This window comes from Pezoporus flaviventris, unplaced genomic scaffold, assembly GCF_033815535.1.
Source record: "Pezoporus flaviventris isolate CSIRO_AGI_PZ_B2104156 unplaced genomic scaffold, CSIRO_AGI_Pfla_v1 ptg000078l, whole genome shotgun sequence".
Taxonomy (NCBI): Eukaryota; Metazoa; Chordata; class Aves; order Psittaciformes; family Psittacidae; genus Pezoporus; species Pezoporus flaviventris.
This window is the reverse complement of record NW_026892626.1, coordinates 8,403,685-8,422,369: the sequence shown is the minus strand read 5'-3', so window position 1 is coordinate 8,422,369 and position 18,685 is coordinate 8,403,685. Positions and strand designations below refer to the sequence as shown.

The 18,685-nt window shown below is 51.5% G+C and overlaps 2 protein-coding genes across 3 annotated transcripts; both read left to right on the top strand.

Moving 5' to 3' along the window:
• The first annotated feature begins 2,183 nt into the window (after positions 1-2,183).
• On the top strand, positions 2,184-7,988 carry LOC133279588 (zinc finger protein 501-like). Its single transcript, XM_061473449.1, has 2 exons — positions 2,184-2,469; positions 6,739-7,988. Exons 1-2 carry the CDS (start codon positions 2,388-2,390, stop codon positions 7,722-7,724), a joined length of 1,068 nt encoding a protein of 355 aa, XP_061329433.1. The 5' UTR covers positions 2,184-2,387; the 3' UTR covers positions 7,725-7,988.
• A 4,914-nt stretch (positions 7,989-12,902) lies between these two features.
• LOC133279699 (heme oxygenase 2-like) lies at positions 12,903-18,444 on the top strand. Of its 2 annotated transcripts, none has more exons than XM_061473658.1 (5): positions 12,903-13,417; positions 14,732-14,849; positions 16,027-16,518; positions 17,500-17,617; positions 17,701-18,444. In XM_061473658.1, the coding sequence occupies exons 1-5, from the start codon at positions 13,350-13,352 to the stop codon at positions 17,823-17,825; spliced, it is 921 nt and encodes a 306-aa protein (XP_061329642.1). In that variant the 5' UTR covers positions 12,903-13,349; the 3' UTR covers positions 17,826-18,444. The 2 variants fall into 2 exon arrangements, with proteins under 2 accessions (XP_061329642.1, XP_061329641.1); XM_061473657.1 differs by having other exon boundaries at positions 17,698-18,444.
• The last annotated feature ends 241 nt before the right edge of the window (positions 18,445-18,685 follow it).

Here is an 18,685-nt window from a genome sequence, read left to right as displayed (position 1 = left end):
GTTTATGTTCGTGCCTAAGCTCAGAATGCCTCCACTCTTGGGACCTGGGAGGCTCCAGAAGCCTGGCAGTGTCCCGTCGGAGTCCCTATAATCAACTCTGGAAGCTAGTTCAGGAGAAACATAATAAAACTCATTAGGTGAAAATAGAAATCAAATTGGGACAACTGGGAGAGGAAGTTATCCGGGACAGCAATGGCAAACTGATTTTCCTCTAATTGCTGAGAAAAGGAGGTTATTGGTATTTGTTGGTGTTAAGGGATACTTTTTCACACTGGCCAGAAGCATTAAACCAGATAATACCTCATTTTGGAGTACCAGCAGCAGTTTCTTCTGACGGAGGCTCACACGTCAGCGCAAAATTGTTACAAGAACCAAATGGCTCTAGAGAGGGTATTGGCTTCACAAGGAGGGGTTTGTTCCATAATCAATGGTTCCTATATAGAACAAAGTGGCAGAATTGAAACAGATCTGGGGGAAATTTGGAAACAAACTGCAATATTTCATGAGATGACCAAGGATGATACCTCTTGGGGTTTTGAAGATATATGGAAAAAAATTAACTTCATGGTTACCTAATCTCTCCTGTTTGAGGCAACTGGTTGCAGAAATATTAATACTAATTGTTTTAACACTGATTACTTGTGACATGATACAGTGTTCTGTTTGGTGTTGTAAAAGGTCCGTAATTGATTATGAGGATCGGAAAAGACATAAGGTTAGACAAAAAGTCAAAAGTGGCAAATACTTTGCCAGAACTCCTGAGTAAAATGGAGTTACATAGCAAAAAAATTTGCAAAGGTAAAAGAAAAGGGGGGACTGGATATAAGGAAAGCAAGTGCCTGGAAAACATAGCATTAAAATACTTTTAGCTTAGGTCTAAGATAGAGAACAATATTTGTGTTGTAAGTCTGTGGTGTGATAACAGAATTTAGTAGTCTTGCTAACAAGAGTGAATTGTTTCCTTTCATCCTTTTAATTAGTGAATTATTTCTTCCCATCCTTCTAATTATCAGTTAGTTTGGATACAGTGACTCTTGAAAATCTGCTAGCTTGGGAGGCAATATATTTTGTATGAAGGTCACACTGGTCTAAATCTTTGCCAGCAACCCGGAACTTGCAGATACGGCTGGTTTCAGCTACTTTTGTGATTACTGGGGCATCCCACTGTGCCAAAGGTGAAAAGTGCACCCTGAGGAAGACTGCTTACTGCATCTTGAAGACCCCTGCCCACGACCATCGGAGGGCAGTGAAAAGCGCCAAAAGGGAGGAGACTTATAATGAGTACCCAAAGTAATTGTAGTATCCCCACCGAACTCTCGGGAACCTAATGAATATGCATGTTTGTGTGTAATACATATCTGCTTGCTTAACCCCTCGGTGTGCAAGTTAGGAGGAGGGGTCCCCCTTTGACCCGGTGCCGTAATAAACATACCTGCTTTATAACTCTTGAGTTGTAGATTCTGAGCCTGTGCTTCAGTTCGGCATGTAGTATAGGGCAGAGATGTACCAGACTGGGAAAGGCAGGGAACCCTGGAGTTGGGGATGTACCAGAATATTACAAAACACCTGTGGACAGGAACCACCACAAGAGGAAAGTGGCGATTCCGAATGAGACACTCCTGCAGGCAGTCCAGTATCCTCTCATACCACAGGAAGGCAAGGGCAGGAAGTATTGCAAGAAGAGCAGGATGGGCAGACAATGAGTATCCGAAGCTAGCAGATGTTCAGGACTCACTATCCCCAAACTAACTAATTCGAAGGATAAAACCCTGTTATCTCTAGTACAGGAGTGACCTCGTACTTCACAATGGTAAGAAATAGTTCACTCTTGTTAGTAAGACTACTAAATTCTGTTATGACACCACAGACATACAACTCAAACATTGTTCTTTATCTCAGACCTAAGTGAAGTTAAAAGTATTTTAACCCTATGTTTTCCAGGCAGTTGCTTTCCTTATATCACTCGGTACCGGCAGGCCCGCGGGGGGAGCCCCACCGTAGGACGGCACCATCGCCACCGGAAGCCCAGCGCCGCCATCTCCCTCCGGCCGTGGAGGCGAAAGCACCGCCCGTCGCTGGTCGCTGCCGTCACGGGGCAGCACCCCCCTGGTGCGCCGGCCCAGGCGTTGAGGGCGGGCCTGGCCGGGCCGCAGGGAGCGGGGCCTGACCCGGTAGGGCTTGGCCCGGAAGCCCGCCCCCCGCGGCCGCGTGAGCCTCCCTGGCAGGGGCGTGCTGCGGGGCCCGGTGCTTTCCGCTGCACGCCCCTTGGAGCCGGGGTCCCTGCTCGTCGCGGAGCCGCTAGCTCCCGAGCCGCGCCGCTGGTAGCGGTCGGTGAAAGCCCAGCTGGCCTGACCCTCTTCGTTTCTTTCCCCGGAGCGGCGCCGGAGATGCTCATCCACATGGATCAGAAGGAGGAACTGCGGTTGTCCCGCTCCTGCGAAGGGAAGAGTGCTCTGAGCGGCACCTCAGGTAAGGGCCGTCAGTGTGAACCCGTCATGAGAAAGAGTGCTCCGGGAGCACCAGCGCCCCCAGAATGTACAAGGGCGGAGGTGCTGGGTTGGAGCAGGGCCCGTCCAGCTTCACCTGCTGCCTGTGGCGACGGTATTCATAGCGCCACAGGGCACCAGGCTGGGAGGGATCTCAAGGATCATCCAGTACAACTTTTCCAGGCAAAGCATGACCTGGACTGGATGTCCCAGTGCCCTGTCCAGCTGAGTCTTTAAAGCGTCCAACACTGGGGAGTGCACCACTTCCCTGGGGAGATTATTGCAATGGCTGGTTGTTCTCACAGGGAAAACTTTTCCTCTTGTGTCCAACCAGAATCTGCCCAGGAGTAACTTGTACCCCTCGTCTTTTCCATGTGACTCCTTGTGAAAAGGGAGCCCCCGTTTTCTTCGTAGGCACCCTTAAATACTGGACTGTGGTGATCATGTCTCCCCCGAGCCTTCTGTTCTCTAGGCAGAGCAAGCCCAGCTCTCTCAGCCTTTAATCATACAGCAGGCAGCAGGCCCAGCCTTTTATCAAGACTCAGAGAAGGGCAGACAAACAGTGATGTGTCCCTGTATCCTTTCACAGGCCTGAGCCATCTGTGGCTTCAGAAGCTCCTGAACTAGGCCCATAATGTCTCAAGATCTATCTTCTTGCCTTCTCAAGCTGTGCACATTGTAGCAGCCGTGGCAGCTTGCAGCAAGCAAGGAGTTCCCCAGCTTATTTAGGTGATGAATTGCTGCCTCCTTTAGTTTACTTTGAAAGTGCCTTTTCCTGTTGGCAGGAGTTCTTAATTTAGAACAGGTGATGCAGGATAGATGCCAAACCACCCCACAGGCCACTTGTGTTTTTATAGTCCTTTGTGATACCCCCTGTCAGCTGTACCTTTTCCCAGCAGAATGGGCAGTTGACTCATCTCCTATACAGAAGCTGCTCTGTGCCTCTGATGGTTCCTGTCATGCCTCTGTCTTCCTCAGCTCTGTCAGAGTGTCTGTGACATGGGGGATCCATCCTCCCGCTTGCACACAGTAAGAATGTGGGGTTTGAGAAGCAAGGCAGAATTACATTCTCTTTTCTTCCCTATTGTTTCCCCCCCCCCGCACTAATTGCTGCTTGACTGGCTGTGTTGTGTGCCTAGGAGCTTCAGTTTTCATCCAGCTGCTCAGACTCCAAGGTGCTATTCCTGAATGATATCAAGAACATCCTAGTCCCAGCCTGGTGTGAGTGCAAGCTGTAGAGGCTGTTCTCCTCTATGGGTCTTTGTTTACCTGCAGTGAATGTCTCCTGTCACCTGGTTGGTCAGTATCTCAAGGCTGTGCCACAGTTTGTAGTCAGCCTTTATGTCTTTAACCCTGAGGAACACAAAATCATCAGCAAATGTTTCCACCTCCTTTTCCCTTCCTTAGCACCCTGTGAGGTTCACTCATGCCACAGCAGCTTAGGTTCTTTACCTGTTTTGGCGAAGGATGAATGTCTTTTGGGAATGCCTCTGGACCCCACATGTCCCTTTTGATAAAGCTGGGGACATCTCTGAAGAACTCTGAGTGGTTTGTGAAGTGAGACATCTCATTCCAAAGGCCGTGCCAGGTCTTCCCCAGTCTGTCCTATTGCCATCTGTCCATTAATTCTTATGCTCAGATTTCTGTTTGTGTGCTTGGAATGCTGGGCTCCAGATCTCCCCTCCAGCCCTTTCTGTGGCATCACAACAGCCACCTCTAGTCCCAGCAGTGAGGTACCACAGTCAGAAGTCCAGCAGCTTACTCTGCTTACCTGGAGCTTGCCTTGTAGCTATAGCACTGGCACTCTTGGGCATATCAGAGGTCCTGCCATCAACCCTAATTGGCATGGGCTGAGGAAGATCCACATTCTTCATGTTTCTCTTGCTTATTCATTTTTGCCAGTTCAGCCTTATGCTTCTAGTATTAAATCCTCATCATTGTGACCTTGCTCTCCTTCCACTTGAAATACTTCCAGTGAGTTCCTGTCTTGGTTTTGATCAAAGCCTTTACAGACAGCGTGTCCTAGATGCCAGTGAAGGTACCTGAGAGCTCAGGAGTAACAGAAATGATTGTAGAAGCGCTAGAGCCGTGACAGTAATTGTAAAAAGAATCCTGACACCCCTGATCTTCCCCCAAAAATACAGAACACCATACAAAACTTAATTGTCACATACTTCTGAAGGCTTTTTCATGGTCTATGTAAAGAACCATACTTCTGTGTAAGTGCCAAAGTTAGCATCTCTTTGGGCGCAATGGCAACAGAACAACTTTGCTAGCTCCACTGTCTAGTCAGTAAGTCTGACGAACGGGTCAAGAGCTTCATGCTGGCCTGCCAGAAACATCCTCTTTCCATCCTGTCTGTGAATATCACCTTGCTCTTTTCCTTCAGGCCTGGCTGGAGTAGCTGCAGACAAATGGAAATGCCTTCATGGTAAATAGCAAAATTTCAGTTTCTGTTCCTCTCAAGGGATGGTTTTAATGAATACTATGTGAGGGAAGAAGTGGCATCACTACCACAGCAAGCTGCCACGGAAGGTATCTTAGGAGTTCACTGTGAAATCATATTGTGATGTTTTCTTGTGCTTCCTAGAAAGAGGAAGATGAAATATGTACATATATCAGTCTGGGGTCAAACTTCTAGACTCTCTTTATTGCACACTTACGGTTCAGTAGCACCTCACCTCTTCCATGGCCTGCACTTCCTTCTCACAGCTCTGCCAGACAACAGGAGGATGCCTGTGGTTTGTACAGCAATCCCATGCGACCGATAAATTACTGGTTTATTTCGTAAGAGTGTTCAGAGAACCACAAGATATCTGTGGAATCTTTAAGCAGATCTGGAGATGTGCTTTGTGTGCATGTCGCACAGGTCCTGCCTTGCTCATTCAGCCTGCAAAGAGCTATGTTTCCTGTGGACAGCAAAAGGCACAGCATTGTTGAGGGCATGTGCTTCGGAACCTGCTACCTGCTCATCAAACCACATTCAGAGCAGTGGGCTGGAAGGAGTCACAGCTCTCTGTGAACACTCTAGAAATCAGCACTTGTCTTGAGCAGGCTTTCAGGTGATCTTGGGTCTGTGCAGTGAACATTCATACCACTAACACTTCTGCAAGACTTTATGTACATGAGAAGGCAGGGATTTGTTAATTGCCTTTGTCCCAGGAGCCATTCGTAACTGTTCAGCTAACGTTAATTCAACTTGCCCCTACCTTCATCTTCTTCATGTATTTGATATCCTCACTGCATGATCTGGAACCAGCCATGGGGGATGTTCAGTTCACCCACCACCTTGCACGCCCAACAGGTTTGTTCTGCACCAGTGAAAGCATAAATTTAATTGCCTTCTGCTCTAAGAGTGGCATACGCGAGGCTCCAGGTGGTGCCCGTGTCTCATACCTTGTGCATCTTCTCTTTCTCTGCAGTACCAGCAGCACAAGAACACAGAGATTACTGTTGCAATCCAAGTAATTGGCAGTTGTTCACGGCCTTCCTCTGACTCCCAGTTCAACTTTTAGTAACATCCTCTGGAAACAAGCAGAGAGAGCTGGGCTTGTTCAGCCTGGCCAAGAGAAGGCTCTGGGGAGATCTTAGAGCAGCTTCCAGCACCCAAAGGGCCCAACAAGAAATGGGGAGAGGGGCTTTTGTCAAGAGCAAGTAGGGACAGGAGAAGGCGGAATGGCTTTAAACTGACAGAGGGGAGATGTAGATAAGGTGAAAGAAGTTCTTCCCTGTGAGGGTGCTGAGGCTGTGGCACAGGTTGCACAGAGGAGCTGTGGTGCTCCATCTGTGGCAGAGTTCAAGTCCAGGTTGGATGGGGCTTGCAGCAACGTGGTCTAGTGCAAGGTGTCCCTGCACATGTCAGGAGGCTGGAACTGGATGGGATCTGTAAGGTCCATTCCAGCTAAAACCATCCTGTGGTTCTATGATTTTCAGGTACACCATCCTGGAAGAGCAAGCATCTTTCCCATTCAAGCAGTAAACTTTTGCCTCTAATATGCCAGTGATTTCAGTAGATTCAGGTTCCGGTGAAGCATGCAGGGCAATTTATGGCATTTGCTCCTGTGAACACTCTGAAAAATCCACTGTGTAGTTTGGAGATAATTACCATGTCCTGAACGCAGGATATAGCAGAATGTTTTATACTTAAAGTCAATCTATTTGCTGAATTTTTAGCATTTGGCCCCTTGCGATTTGCCCTGTCCAAAGCTTCCAGTCCTGCCTGTGACTTGTCTGGATTCTCATTTTATTGCAGCTGAAGATGGGATTGTGAGCACGAATGAAGACAAGGCCCATCAAGGCATACCCAGGCTAGTGGAGCCCAAGGGTTTATGCTCAAGACTATCTGAGGAGAACAGTTCCTATGGTCCTGCACAGGACCCTGTTCTCTCACGCAGGACAGAAAGGATTCAGAGATCCAAGGGCTTCCAGGTGAGCTCAAACCTCATCCAGCATCGGCGAATCCACACTGGAGAAAAACCCTTCACCTGCACTGAATGTGGGAAGAGTTTCCAGCACCGATCACATCTCATCCAGCACCACAGGATCCACACAGGGGAGCGGCCCTACAAGTGCTCTGAGTGCGGGAAGAGCTTCAGTGTGAGCTCGAAGCTGATCCGGCACCAGGTAACCCACACCGGGGAGAAGCCCTACAAGTGTGCTGAGTGCGGGAAGCGCTTCTCCAACAACACGCAGCTTATCCGGCACCAGCGTGTGCACACCGGGGAGAAACCCTATGAGTGTACAAAGTGTGGGAAGAGCTTCAGAGTCAGCGCAGCCCTGACACAACACCAGCGTGTCCACACCGGGGAGAAGCCCTACAAGTGTGCCGAGTGTGGGAAGAGCTTCTCTGACAACTCGAAGCTTGTCCAGCACCAGCGGGTGCACACTGGGGAGAAACCCTACGAGTGCAGGACCTGTGGGACGAGCTTCAGGTTGAGCTCAACCCTGGCACGACACCAACAGGTCCACACTGGGGAGAAACCCTATGGTTGTACAGAGTGTGGGAAGAGCTTTGGCCGTAGCTCCGCTCTCATGAAACACTGGCTGATCCACACCGGAGAGAGGCCTTACTGCTGTGCATACTGCGGGGACAGCTTTCGGCAGAGGGCCCACCTCATCCAGCACCAGCGCATCCACACCGGGGAGCGTCCCTATATCTGTGTTGAGTGCAGAAAGGGCTTCAGAGTGAGCTCGGCGCTCTTCCGGCACCAGCGGACCCACAGGGGTGGGGATCCCTAGGTGGGGTGAGTGTGGGGAGCGGTGAGGTGTGATACCCTGTGAGCAAAGCCCAATGTCTCCCCCTCCCATTGACCACCCTGCTTGTGGAGGGTGAAAGCACTTTCTTCCTAAGAGAATGAGCCCTCAGAGATGAAGAAGGGGAGAGGCTGTGGAGGGAGCCTATTGGAGGTTTGGGGCAGGTGCCAGGAGGAAGGTGCCCGACTCTTTTCAGTGGTGGGCAGCCCCAGGATGAGGAGCAGTGGCCATGAACTGAAACACAAGAGCTTTCACATGAGAGGAAGAACTTGTCATGAGGAAGAACTGGTTCTGTTGCAGTGGCAGAGCACTGAAGAGGCTGCGTAGGGGGATGTGGAGGCTCCCTCTCTGGGCCCATCCAAGCCCCGCCTGGACACGTTCAGGTGCCTCTGCCGCGGCAGGGCTGGGACCGGGTGACCCCCGGGGTCGGCTCCCATGGCTGGTGCCGCTCGCAATGGCTTCGCGCAATAAACGTACGTTCAGCGCCGCCGCGTTGCTTTTTCCGGACTGCGCCTGCGCGGACCCTTGCGCCGGCCGCCCGCGGGCGGGTCCTCTCGCGCCGCTCGGAGGTCGCCGTTGGCCGAGGCGAGGCGAAACGAGGCGGGGACCTAGGCCCGCTGTGTGGTGTCCCGGCCGCCTCCACCAATCGGCGGCGCGGGCGCGTGCTGCGGGCGGCTCCTGATTGGCTGCGCAGTCCCCACCGTGGGTGATAAATTCGGGGCGGCCGGGCCGGGGTTTGTTTCACGCCGCGGGGCGGAGGGCGGGTGGCGGGGGCTGCGGCAGAGGGTGAGTGCGAGCGGCGCGTGTCCATGGTAACGCGGTGGGGCCGGCCCCGGGTTGAGGCACTCGTGATTACGCGCGGGTCGCCTTCACCTCCCGCGGGCCTCTGCTCCGCTGGGCCCGCCCCCCCATTCCGGTTCCTTGGGAAATGTAGGCCCGGTACCGGCTGCGTTAGGCCGGGAAGCCCGTGTGGGCCGTGTTCGTGTGCCTTTGCCCCCCGATGCCTGGGCGGCCGGTCCCGGGAGCAGCGCCCGTGGCTCTGGCCTGGTCCTCAAGCTTGTCCGGGTCCTGTGCTGCCGTCTGCCAGCCGTGTGCTCGGGAGCAGCGAGGCTGTGTGCGGCTGTGCTGGGCCAGCGCTTGTCAGGCCTCTTCCATCTCTTCCCTCAGCTCCTGAGGGTGAGCGTCCGAACAGCAGCTGAGGGGGCGTGCCAGAGCGGCTGCCGCATACCCTGCAGTGGTGTCTGCACACAGCTCCTCCAGGAGGATGTCTTAAGTGTTTCAGGGCAGGAGCTATGCCGGGTTCTACTGCTGCCCTGGGGCCACGTGGCTCTTCTGCATCCCTGGCATTGTTCAAGGCCAGGTTGGACGGGGCTTGGAGCAACCTGTGCTAGTGGAAGGTGTCCCTGCCCATGGCATGGCTGAGAACTGGATGAGCTTTAAGGTCCCTTCCAAACCCAGCCATTCTGTTCTACAATTTTTGATCCTGCTGAGCTCGACTAAGAGCTTGAAGGACGAAGGCCTATGAAGCCTATTGCTGCCCCAGCTTCTCCTTTGTTGGGTGATACCGATATCTTACTCAAGCCTCATAGTGCCCAGCACAAAGCTGCTTTACATACATCAGCTATAAGTGCCTGTCACTGGCCCCGCTTGGGGTGTCCTGGGCACAGCTGACTGCATGCTGAGATGGGCAGGGCAAGTACTGGCTATCCCCAGAACAAAGGCTGTTCAGGAAGTTCATGTGTGCCTGTCACACTCCATCCCTACTCTCCCCAGGTGCGAAGCTGGTTGACTGATGTGCCCCTTGTGCTGTTCTCCCAGGCAGTATGAGAAGACAGATTCTGGATGCAGTGCCTGGCACAAGGGCTGATGACCAAAGTGCGGAACTGGACAAGATCTGTGAACTTACCAGGAGTTTCCCTCCTTGGTCCCTTTGATGAGGTGCTGGACTGTGGCTCTGGGGACAGGGGTAGCGTTTAGGTGGGCACCTCTGAAAGTGCCTTAGACTTGAATTATTACCTAGATGTAGGCTATGTTCAGGTGAAGTCTTGAACCTCCCTGGGATCAGGCAGTGTAAAAATTATTCTGTGAGGCCCCATTTCCAGCACCAAAACATCCCCATTTGAGGAGGGAGAAGGTCTGAAGCTCTTCTGATGTGAGTGCCAGGTTACCTTTGTGAGGCTCTTCAAGCTGCTAGGTCTGGGCTTCTGGGGTTTGTCTCCACTGCAGTGAAGATTGGCTATCTGCAGCCACATTCTGCTGCTGCTTGTTAAAGCAAGGATGCAAGTGGGGAAAGAGCCTGAATTTGTAAACTGGTTGAACAGCAAACTTGAACTTGTACCACCTGGGTGTTTGCAAATTACTGAGCTTCTCGACAGGGTGCCAAAGCAAAACCAGGCCTTCAGTCCTGCTTCCCTGCCCCAGCAGTGTCAACTTCGTTCAAAAGGCACTGGAGTGTTGGGATTAAGCATCTTCCTGCCCTAAGAAGAATGGCTGTGTATCTTGAGCATGAAACTTGCTGTGGAAATGTGTCTGGGGCAAACTAAGTGCTGGCTAGATGAAACAGGGATGTTTTCTCTGAGGGTTTGAACACTGTTATTGGGAAAGAAATGTTTGGAGTGCTGAGGTGTTTTGTACTAAGCCTTGTCTCCAATTTGTAGCCCCACTATCCTGCCTCTTGTAGCTGTTGGATTCCTCCCAGGAGGCTTCTGGTAAGACACCGGGAAGGTATGTGTTTACCGTGAACATCAGCCAGGTCTTGATGAGCATTGCTCATGAAGCAAATGAAATGTCATTCCAGCCTCTGCAGTGGAAGTGGGCAGCAGCTCGAGCTGCCTGCTTGGTTAGTAGGACACTGCCTCTTGCAGGGGAGCAGAACCATGAGAAATGAGGGCCCTGAGGAGTGACCGTGTTGTGGGCTTTTAGCTACCAGTATCTGAATAAAAGGAATGTGTAATGGTAAGAGATGCAGTGATTCTTACTTCCCTTCCTCTGAGTTCTCATGTGATACCTTAGTACTGAAAAGGACAGGGGTTTGATTTGTGCTGACTTGTCTCCTGAATTCACGGCTCATCATGTCTATGCTGGATCGTACTGGGAAAAATCTCAGCTTCCATGTTGCCCTGTGTATGTAGTGTCCTCCCCTTGGGCTGAAGGGACTGGTGCTGTCATTGTCCTGCCTATCGCTCTAGAGGTGATCATGTCAGATGGAGCATCTGCAAAAACAGTTGTGGGAGATACGAGTCTGACTGCGCCAAAGTCTAAATGACTATTTGTGTGCTAACCCATTCTTCCAGCAGCAGACACTGCTGCTGGAACACTAATTCGCTTCTCTGAGTTGTGCTTCTACAATAGTAGTTACAGGTTTGGGTAAAGGCTTCTGAGAGCCCAGCAGATGCCCCATGGCATGGAGAGCAAAGTCCCGGTGTGGTGAGTGCTGCTAAACATGAGTGTGTTGCAAGACACGGGTGCAGAGGCTCTGTCAAGTGAATTAGCAGATGCGTCTTGTAGAATGATGATCTCTGGAGTCACACTGTTTATGTCTGGCTATTGGGAGCCTTGAGCCATTGCTGCGGCTGTTAACTAGTCATGTCTGAGGCTTGATCTGGTGGCTTCCTTTGGGTTGGATGTAATGTCAAACCATCTCCAGGCCTCCTGCTGTCTGCAGGATGGTGCTGAAGTGCTCTTTGTAGCTCTGCTCTCACCTGCTCCTGTGTGCCAGTGGCTGCAGGCCTGGCAGCATGCAGAGGCAGCACACCCTACCTGCAGGACTCTGCCTGTCTGGAAGTGTAAGATAAATTGGAACCAGTTTCTCTAGTTTAATTTTGTAATCTGCATTTCTTGAGGAGTGCCTGACTTGAAGCCAGCTGTGCAGGAAGCCAGGATGCCATCAGGACTTGTGCAGCTGTGCTGGCAGGAGGCTGGCTGTGCTGTGAGGCAGGCAGGCTGTTCCCCTGGGCCTGTGACCGGCACCTGGCTCAGCCTGGGCAGGTTCTGCCACTTTGCTTCAGTTTCCTTTCCCCATGGTGGATGTTTGGAGCTGTGACAAGTTTGCTGACCTGGTGTGGTGCTTGCTGTCCATCGAGTTATCAAAATGAAAATAGCACCCTTGAACCTGTCTTCCTCTGCCCTCTGGCTGGGGAGGCTGTGCTGTGTCCTATCTTGTGGTGCAGGGCCCTGGGGATGTTGGGCTGCTTCCCCTGTGACTTCTGTTCCTGCAGTGGGCTGGCTGGCATCACAAGGTAGTGTTTTGTGGTCAGTCCTCCCCTTGGGGAAGGCTCTGTCCCAGTGAGCCCAAGGACTGTGTGATCACAGGGGAAACCCTCACCCTGGTGATGTGTCCTCCAGACTGGGTGCTCGGACCCAGCTCAAAGCGCTCCTGGCCGAGTCCTGTGCTGGAGTGTGGAGGGCAATGGAAGTGGTTGTAGAACAGGGCTTCAGAAACTCAGAGAGGAGCCAGAGGGCAGTTCATTTATAGCTGGGGTGCTCCATGTGAGCTGGGATCCAGCAGCTGATGTACTGGTGCTGGCCCCGTGCTGAGCTTGGTGAACTTGCAGCTGCCTGCCTGCTCTTCTGTCCTTGAGGGGGCTGACCTCGAATGGGAGAGCATCAGGGTTGGCTCTCTTACAGTGAGTGCTTTCCAAGAGCCAGGAAACAGCTTAGTTCCCTGTTGATCCGGCAAGGCTGCCTCTAAGGTGATGGTGCTGCTCTGCACAAAGCTGATTACAGGTCCATTTTGTAAATGAGGTGGGTGGATTTCTGCTTAAGAGGAACCTCAGCTATAAGCCCAGTGTCTCACTCCTGCTTCTGGGTAGTTCTTTGGGTGTCCTGCTACATCCATGGAGATTTTTTCTGTTTGTTTCTCTTCGCAGAAGAGGAGGGAGAACTCAGTTACTTCTGGGGTTTCAAGTTAACCCTGCTAGGCAGGAGAGGAGAGTGTGCGTGGTAGCAGGAGCCATCTGCAGCAGCCGTTTTGACTCTTCACATGCAGTACAGGCCAGAAAAGGCAGAGCAGTGAAACCTGCCCCTGCTTTGGAAGTTCGTCTGCGTATACTCCATTGTAGCGAAGGTGTTTGTCTCCCTGTGAGATGCCTGACTCCTGCTCTAATTCACCACAGCTTTCCTCTAGGGAAAGCTCTGTATCACTGTGAAAATGAAGTAGCTCTGCTCAGAGTCTGGCATTGGATAAAATATTTAGTAGCACCAGTGGAAAGCAGCTTGCTCACAATTTCGGTGCAGATAGCTAATGTGGAGGTCTCTGATCATTTTCAGCCAGGAGCCATCCTGAAGTGGGAAACCAAATGCAGCGTGCTGTGTTGTAGGTCTCCTCTGAGGCTAACATTTGGTCAGCTGGGTGGTGTTAGTGTTACGGTTCACTGGGGTAATTTAACTGAGCAAGCAAGATTGCTTCCTTGAAAGTGCCTGCTGTGCCGTGGAAATGGCCAGTGGCTGCTCCTCACCACCCTGCCTGGTGGAGCAGCTCAGAGGCTGCTTGCTGTATGGCTCCGCATTTCAGACCCATCCCTTCGTGAAGGCAGCTTCCGTCTAAAACCCCTCTCTGGTTTTGCCTTTCAGATTGTCTAATTCTACTGCTAACCAGCAATACTGCCTGCAATGGAGAGCACAGAGACAGGAGAAGAGGAAATGTTGCGCTATGAGGAAACAGATGATGATGATGTCAGGTGAGTCCTGTCTCACAATCTGGAACAGACAGTATTTGGTATTCAGGAGACCTTCCAGGTTAAGGGGTGATCTTTCTCCTCATCTGAAAAGAGGTGGGGGACTCCAACAGCTGATTAATCAAATATATATGTGCAGTAAATCTGTTTAATCAAAGTATACCAGCAGGGATGGGAAGGAGTAATCTGGCTAAAGCTGGCAGCAACCAGTTGAGTCTCTACTATCACTTGCCCTTCAGAAATTATTTGACCATTTGGCATTTGTGTTTGTGTCCTGCTGGCCAAGGCGAGCCAGTTTTCCATGGTTTGCTGGGCAGACTCGTGATGGCAGCTTCTTGGTTTGAAAGATGACCCTAGAGGTGAACTATGCTCCAGCCAGCTGCCTGTCTTGCCTTTGCAGAATGCCCACTGGTTTAGGCAAGACTGTTGTCTTGGAGGTTAGTTTAAACAGCAAATGCACACACATGCTCGGAAAGTTGAGGCTTCAGACTTGGGAAGAGTGAGCAGGGTGCTTCCCAGAATACCTAGATATTCTGTGCTAGTTGACTTCTCTTTGACTTGAGACAGTTTCTTTCATGCTGCCTGGCTGCATGGCCACTGGTGTGTCTGGAGTGTCTCTTGCAGCTATCTGTAGCAGACTAGTCAGAAAACCCGTAAAGTGCAATTTGGTGTTATTTTGAGCGCATTTGTTAACTCTGTACCAAACTCCAGGTAGGTGTAGTGGCTATAGCCTAAAATCATAGATTTTACTTATTCTTTTTAGTAGCTGACTTGTGGAAACCTGCAAAACCAGTAAAATTCCAGATAAGTACACTTTTTCAGGGTGTTCTTTCCCTGTTTTTCTGTTCAGCTCTCATCTTCTCTTACATGAGCCTTTCTCCTTCTACAGAGTGACCATGAAGGGTAATCAGTAAGGCTTCTGTGCCTTTTAGCCTTCCCTGGTGGTTGCTCCTAGTATGCTCAAGGCCTCCTTTTGAAGTATTGATGCTTCTCATTCATGGATGAGAAGCAAAAGTAAGGTGCAGGGGTCAGAGGATGCTTGTCAATTGCTGAAGCATGTTTGTGGTGAGCCCCTGGTGGGCCCAGCACTTCTGGAATGGCAAGTCTGGTTGGCACATGGGTGCCTGCATCTGTAGAAGGAACCTCTGGTTGTTGCCACCCTCCTGGTTCTGCCTTGTTCCAGAAATCCCAAGTTGTACCTTCTCCAAATTGGGCTGGAGGTGGCAGTGAGTGGGGCATCCCTCCAAACACAGGAGGAACAAACTCATTCCTGTGGGTGTAAGTGGGGTAAAAGGCGCTCTCCCTGTTTGCCTGCAGTCCCACTGACCTTTCAGAGCTGCTGAAGGAGGGGACTAAGGAATCCCATGACCATGCGGAGAACACCCAGTTTGTCAAAGACTTTCTGAAAGGACGGATCAAGGAGGAGCTCTTCAAGGTGAGTGTTGCTCTGCTCCCGTGGCAGAGCAGCTCTTTGATGTGTCCAGTGACTGATGCAGACTCAGGCAGGGCCCTGCAGCCCTGTGTGCAAGGGGTGGCGAGGAATCCAGTTTCTAGGTGGCATAGTCAAAACCGTAGGAGGGCACTTGTCCAGGACTTCTGCCTGGTGTATCCTATGGCTGGGGTAGGGGGATGAGGAGCAATCTGGTCCAGCACAAGTTTGATTAGGTGGAAGTGCTAGGCTGCTGGCCATGCATCTGCTGGCCACAAGGGCAGGTGTGGCTGCAGCGCTTCATTCCATCCTCTGAAGACTAAGCTGTTTTCCATAGACTTCCAGTTGGATTGCTCTATCTTCTGTACAGAAGAGATGGTGTTTTGGGTCCGATCCTGAAGATTTTGGCATTTACAGTAGTCTCCTGTAACACAAAGCTGTTGGTGCTAGTTGTACCTTTTGTCCCTGTGCCTTGCTCTCAAGGTAACAGGAGGAACCCCCCCAGAGCACAGAGCTGGCAACATGAGGCTAATTCTTTGTGCTCTGAAGGCATCGTTATGATCAGGGGTCTGGAGCACCTCCCGTATGAAGATAGTCTGAGAAAGCTGGGGCTGTTCAGCCTAGAGAAGAGAAGGCTGCAAGGAGACCTCATAGCAGCTTTCCAGTATCTGAAGGGGGGCTATAGGGATGCTGGGGAGAGACTCTTTATTAAGGACTGTAGTGACAGGACAAGGGGTAATGGGTTCAAACTTAAACAGGGGAAGTTTAGATTGGATATAAGGAAGAAATTCTTTACTGTAAGGGTGGTGAGGCACTGGAATGGGCTGCCCAGAGAAGTTGTGAATGCTCCATTTCTGGCGGTGTTCAAGTCCAGGTTGGACAGAGGCTTGGGTGGCATGGTTTAGTGTGAGGTGTCCCTGCCCATGGCAGGGGGGTTGGAACTGGATGATCTTAAGGTCCTTTCCAACCCTAACTATTCTGTGATTCTATGATTCTGTGAATGTAGCTAGAGAAGAACCTGTCATCCTTCAAACGATCTGTGCCTCGCACATCTCCAGGCTGGTTTTGTGTCAAGCCTGGGAGTTTCCTCCTTGTTTACCCCAGGACTGTGCAGACGGGGGCAGCCAGAAGGTGTAATATGCTGATGTAGTGAATGGCTTCTCACACTGTGTTTTGTCTGTAGCTGGCCACTGTGGCACTTTACTTCACGTACTCTGCTCTGGAAGAGGAAATGGATCGCAATGAGGACAACCCGGTCTTTGCTCCTCTGTACTTCCCCCTAGAGCTTCACCGGAAAGAAGCGTTGATCAAAGACCTGCAATATTTCTATGGAGAAGACTGGAAAGAGAAGATCCAGTGTTCAGAGGCAACTCAGCTATATGTGGACAGAATCCATCATGTGGGACAGAATGAGCCAGAGTTGCTAGTGGCTCATGCTTACACACGTTATATGGGGGACCTCTCGGGTGGCCAAGTGCTGAAGAAGGTAGCCCAGAGAGCCCTCAAGTTGCCCAGTACTGAGGAAGGGATCCAGTTCTATGTGTTTGGTAACATCTCCAATGTGCAGCAGTTCAAGCAGCTCTACAGGGCAAGGATGAACGCTTTGGACTTCGACAAGAACACCAAAGAAAGGATTGTGGAAGAAGCCAACAGAGCCTTCAGATTTAACATGCAGGTATGAAATCCCTTGAGCCCCTCTGTGCTGCTGTTTTTGAGTCTGGACCAGCTCTTGGGTCCAGATTGAGTCAGCCTGCTCACCCAGGCAGTGGTTTGGGTCTGAGGCCACCAGAGCCCCTCCTTCCCTGGGGGCTGGGGTTCTAGTTTAAATAGCTCTTCTGCTAGCTTCTGGAGACATGGCTGATGGTGGGCAGGAATTCCTCCCATGCTCCAACATCACTGCTGAGCCTTTTATTAGGGCAAAATTGAGATGACTTCACTGCAAGATTTTCCGTGGGCTGTTAGCTCTGAAACCAGGGGAGAGCAGATCTCTCGCTCTGAGACATCCCCAACCAGTTTGAGCTTGTTACGTACGCTGGTTACAATTAATCTCCTGTCTCAAGTCTTGACACTCTGCCCAGTGGACAGAAATGTCTGTAGCCTCTTGTCCTCCTCATAGTATTTGCCTTTCATAAACCCTGACTGAGCTGCCATTTGCTCCAGGAGGATGAATATAGTCTTAGATACTGGATGGAAGCTTTCATCTGTGCCGGTAGCAGGTCACTGTGGTCTAAGCTGGCCAGAAATGTGGCTCCTTTGTCAGGATCCTTAGGGAAGCCCTTTGCAGCAGAGCTGGAGGGGCTGCCTGAACCCTGCATGACCAGAAGCAGTCCTCTCAGGGAGGGTCTGCAGCAGGGAGTGCATTGCCTGTACTCCCACCCGCAGCAGGCTGGGCAGTGAGCAGTGGGGCCGCGCTGCATCTGTCTCACTCCTGGGTCTGCCTGATGCTCTTGAAGGGGCTGTGCCCTCTCAGAGCTATAGCACGTGCCAGGTGTCACCACAGACAGTGCCCGCCAAGACACTCCAAAGTGAGAAGCATGTGCTGCCTCTTGGGGAAGGAGGCAGGAGAGGCTCTTGCCTCTTCTCCAGGTTGTTCCAGGGACTGGGTGAAAGCCACCTCCCTCTGCCCACTTCATGTACATGCTGTGGCCACTTGCAGGTGTTTGATGAACTGGACAAGATTGGCAAGTCACTGGCAGAAGCCCAAGATGGAGGCCTTCCAGTCCACGATGGAAAAGGAGACCTGCGCAAATGCCCTTACTATGCAGACAAGCTCGGTAGGTTGTGGATGACGACACAGCTGCCACATGCGTGTGGCGTGAGACCTGCAGCACTAACGGCACGTTCTGTGTTCCAGCAGGTAACGCAGGACCCATCTGTCCCTACCATGGCGCCATGGCCCTGGCAAAGCAGCCCCTGGTGCAGCTGATGCTGGCCGCCTGTGTCGCGGTGCTGGCAGGAGCTGCAGCCTGGTACATGATGTGATGGGAGTAGTGGTCTGTGGCTCTGGTTGTGGGAAGGGGAGAGACACACCATGTCCTTTTCCAGCTGTTCCCTTGCCAGTGCTGTTGACTGCATGGTGGAAGTAAGAAAATAAACAGGAATCTTGTGGGACTGTTAAAGACTCTTTGCACACCGATAATGCAAGCACTGTAATGTAATGTCTTAGCTGACTAGTGTACAGGACTGATGGTGTGAGGATTCCCCTGCAGCACTTCCCTGCCCAAGCTGGGGCAGCTTTTAAGGCTGGAGCTGTCTTCTGCTGTACTGGCAAAGGCTTCACTCACTTGGATTTCCATCTCTTTCCTGGGAGCAGCTGCTGGATGGAGTTTCCTGCTGTGGGCTGCAACCTTTGTCAGCCTTCTCAGTGAAGAGCACGAGGTATCCTACCCTGAGGGAAACTGAAGTGTTGATTGTGTGCTATTAGCTCAAATGCCTATTTGTTTGTGTCACAGGGATCCAGTTAACTGGAGTTAACTTCAGGGAGGAAGGTCCATGGGGGACAGGACCATTGGGGATGGGGGTGAGGGATGTCTGTTGTGCTGCAGTGGAGTTGGGTTGTTTTTTTTCTGAAGCCTTGACTAGAATAAAAAGGTGCAATGCTGTAGCTGGGGTAAGGCCAAAGCACGTCCCTGGGCCAATGAGTGACCACCATGAGGTGCAGGGCTGGGGTGGGATGTGGAAGGCTGGGGGGGGGGGGGGGGAGGTCAATGGGAGAAGCAGAGTGGGGACAGCCCCTGGTGCTGTTGTACTCACCTCTGACTCCTGCAGATGCTTCTGCCCTTACACCTGGCTCTGTCCCTGCTGCCTCTCCTGGAAGAAAGGGAATCCCCAGCTCTGCTGAG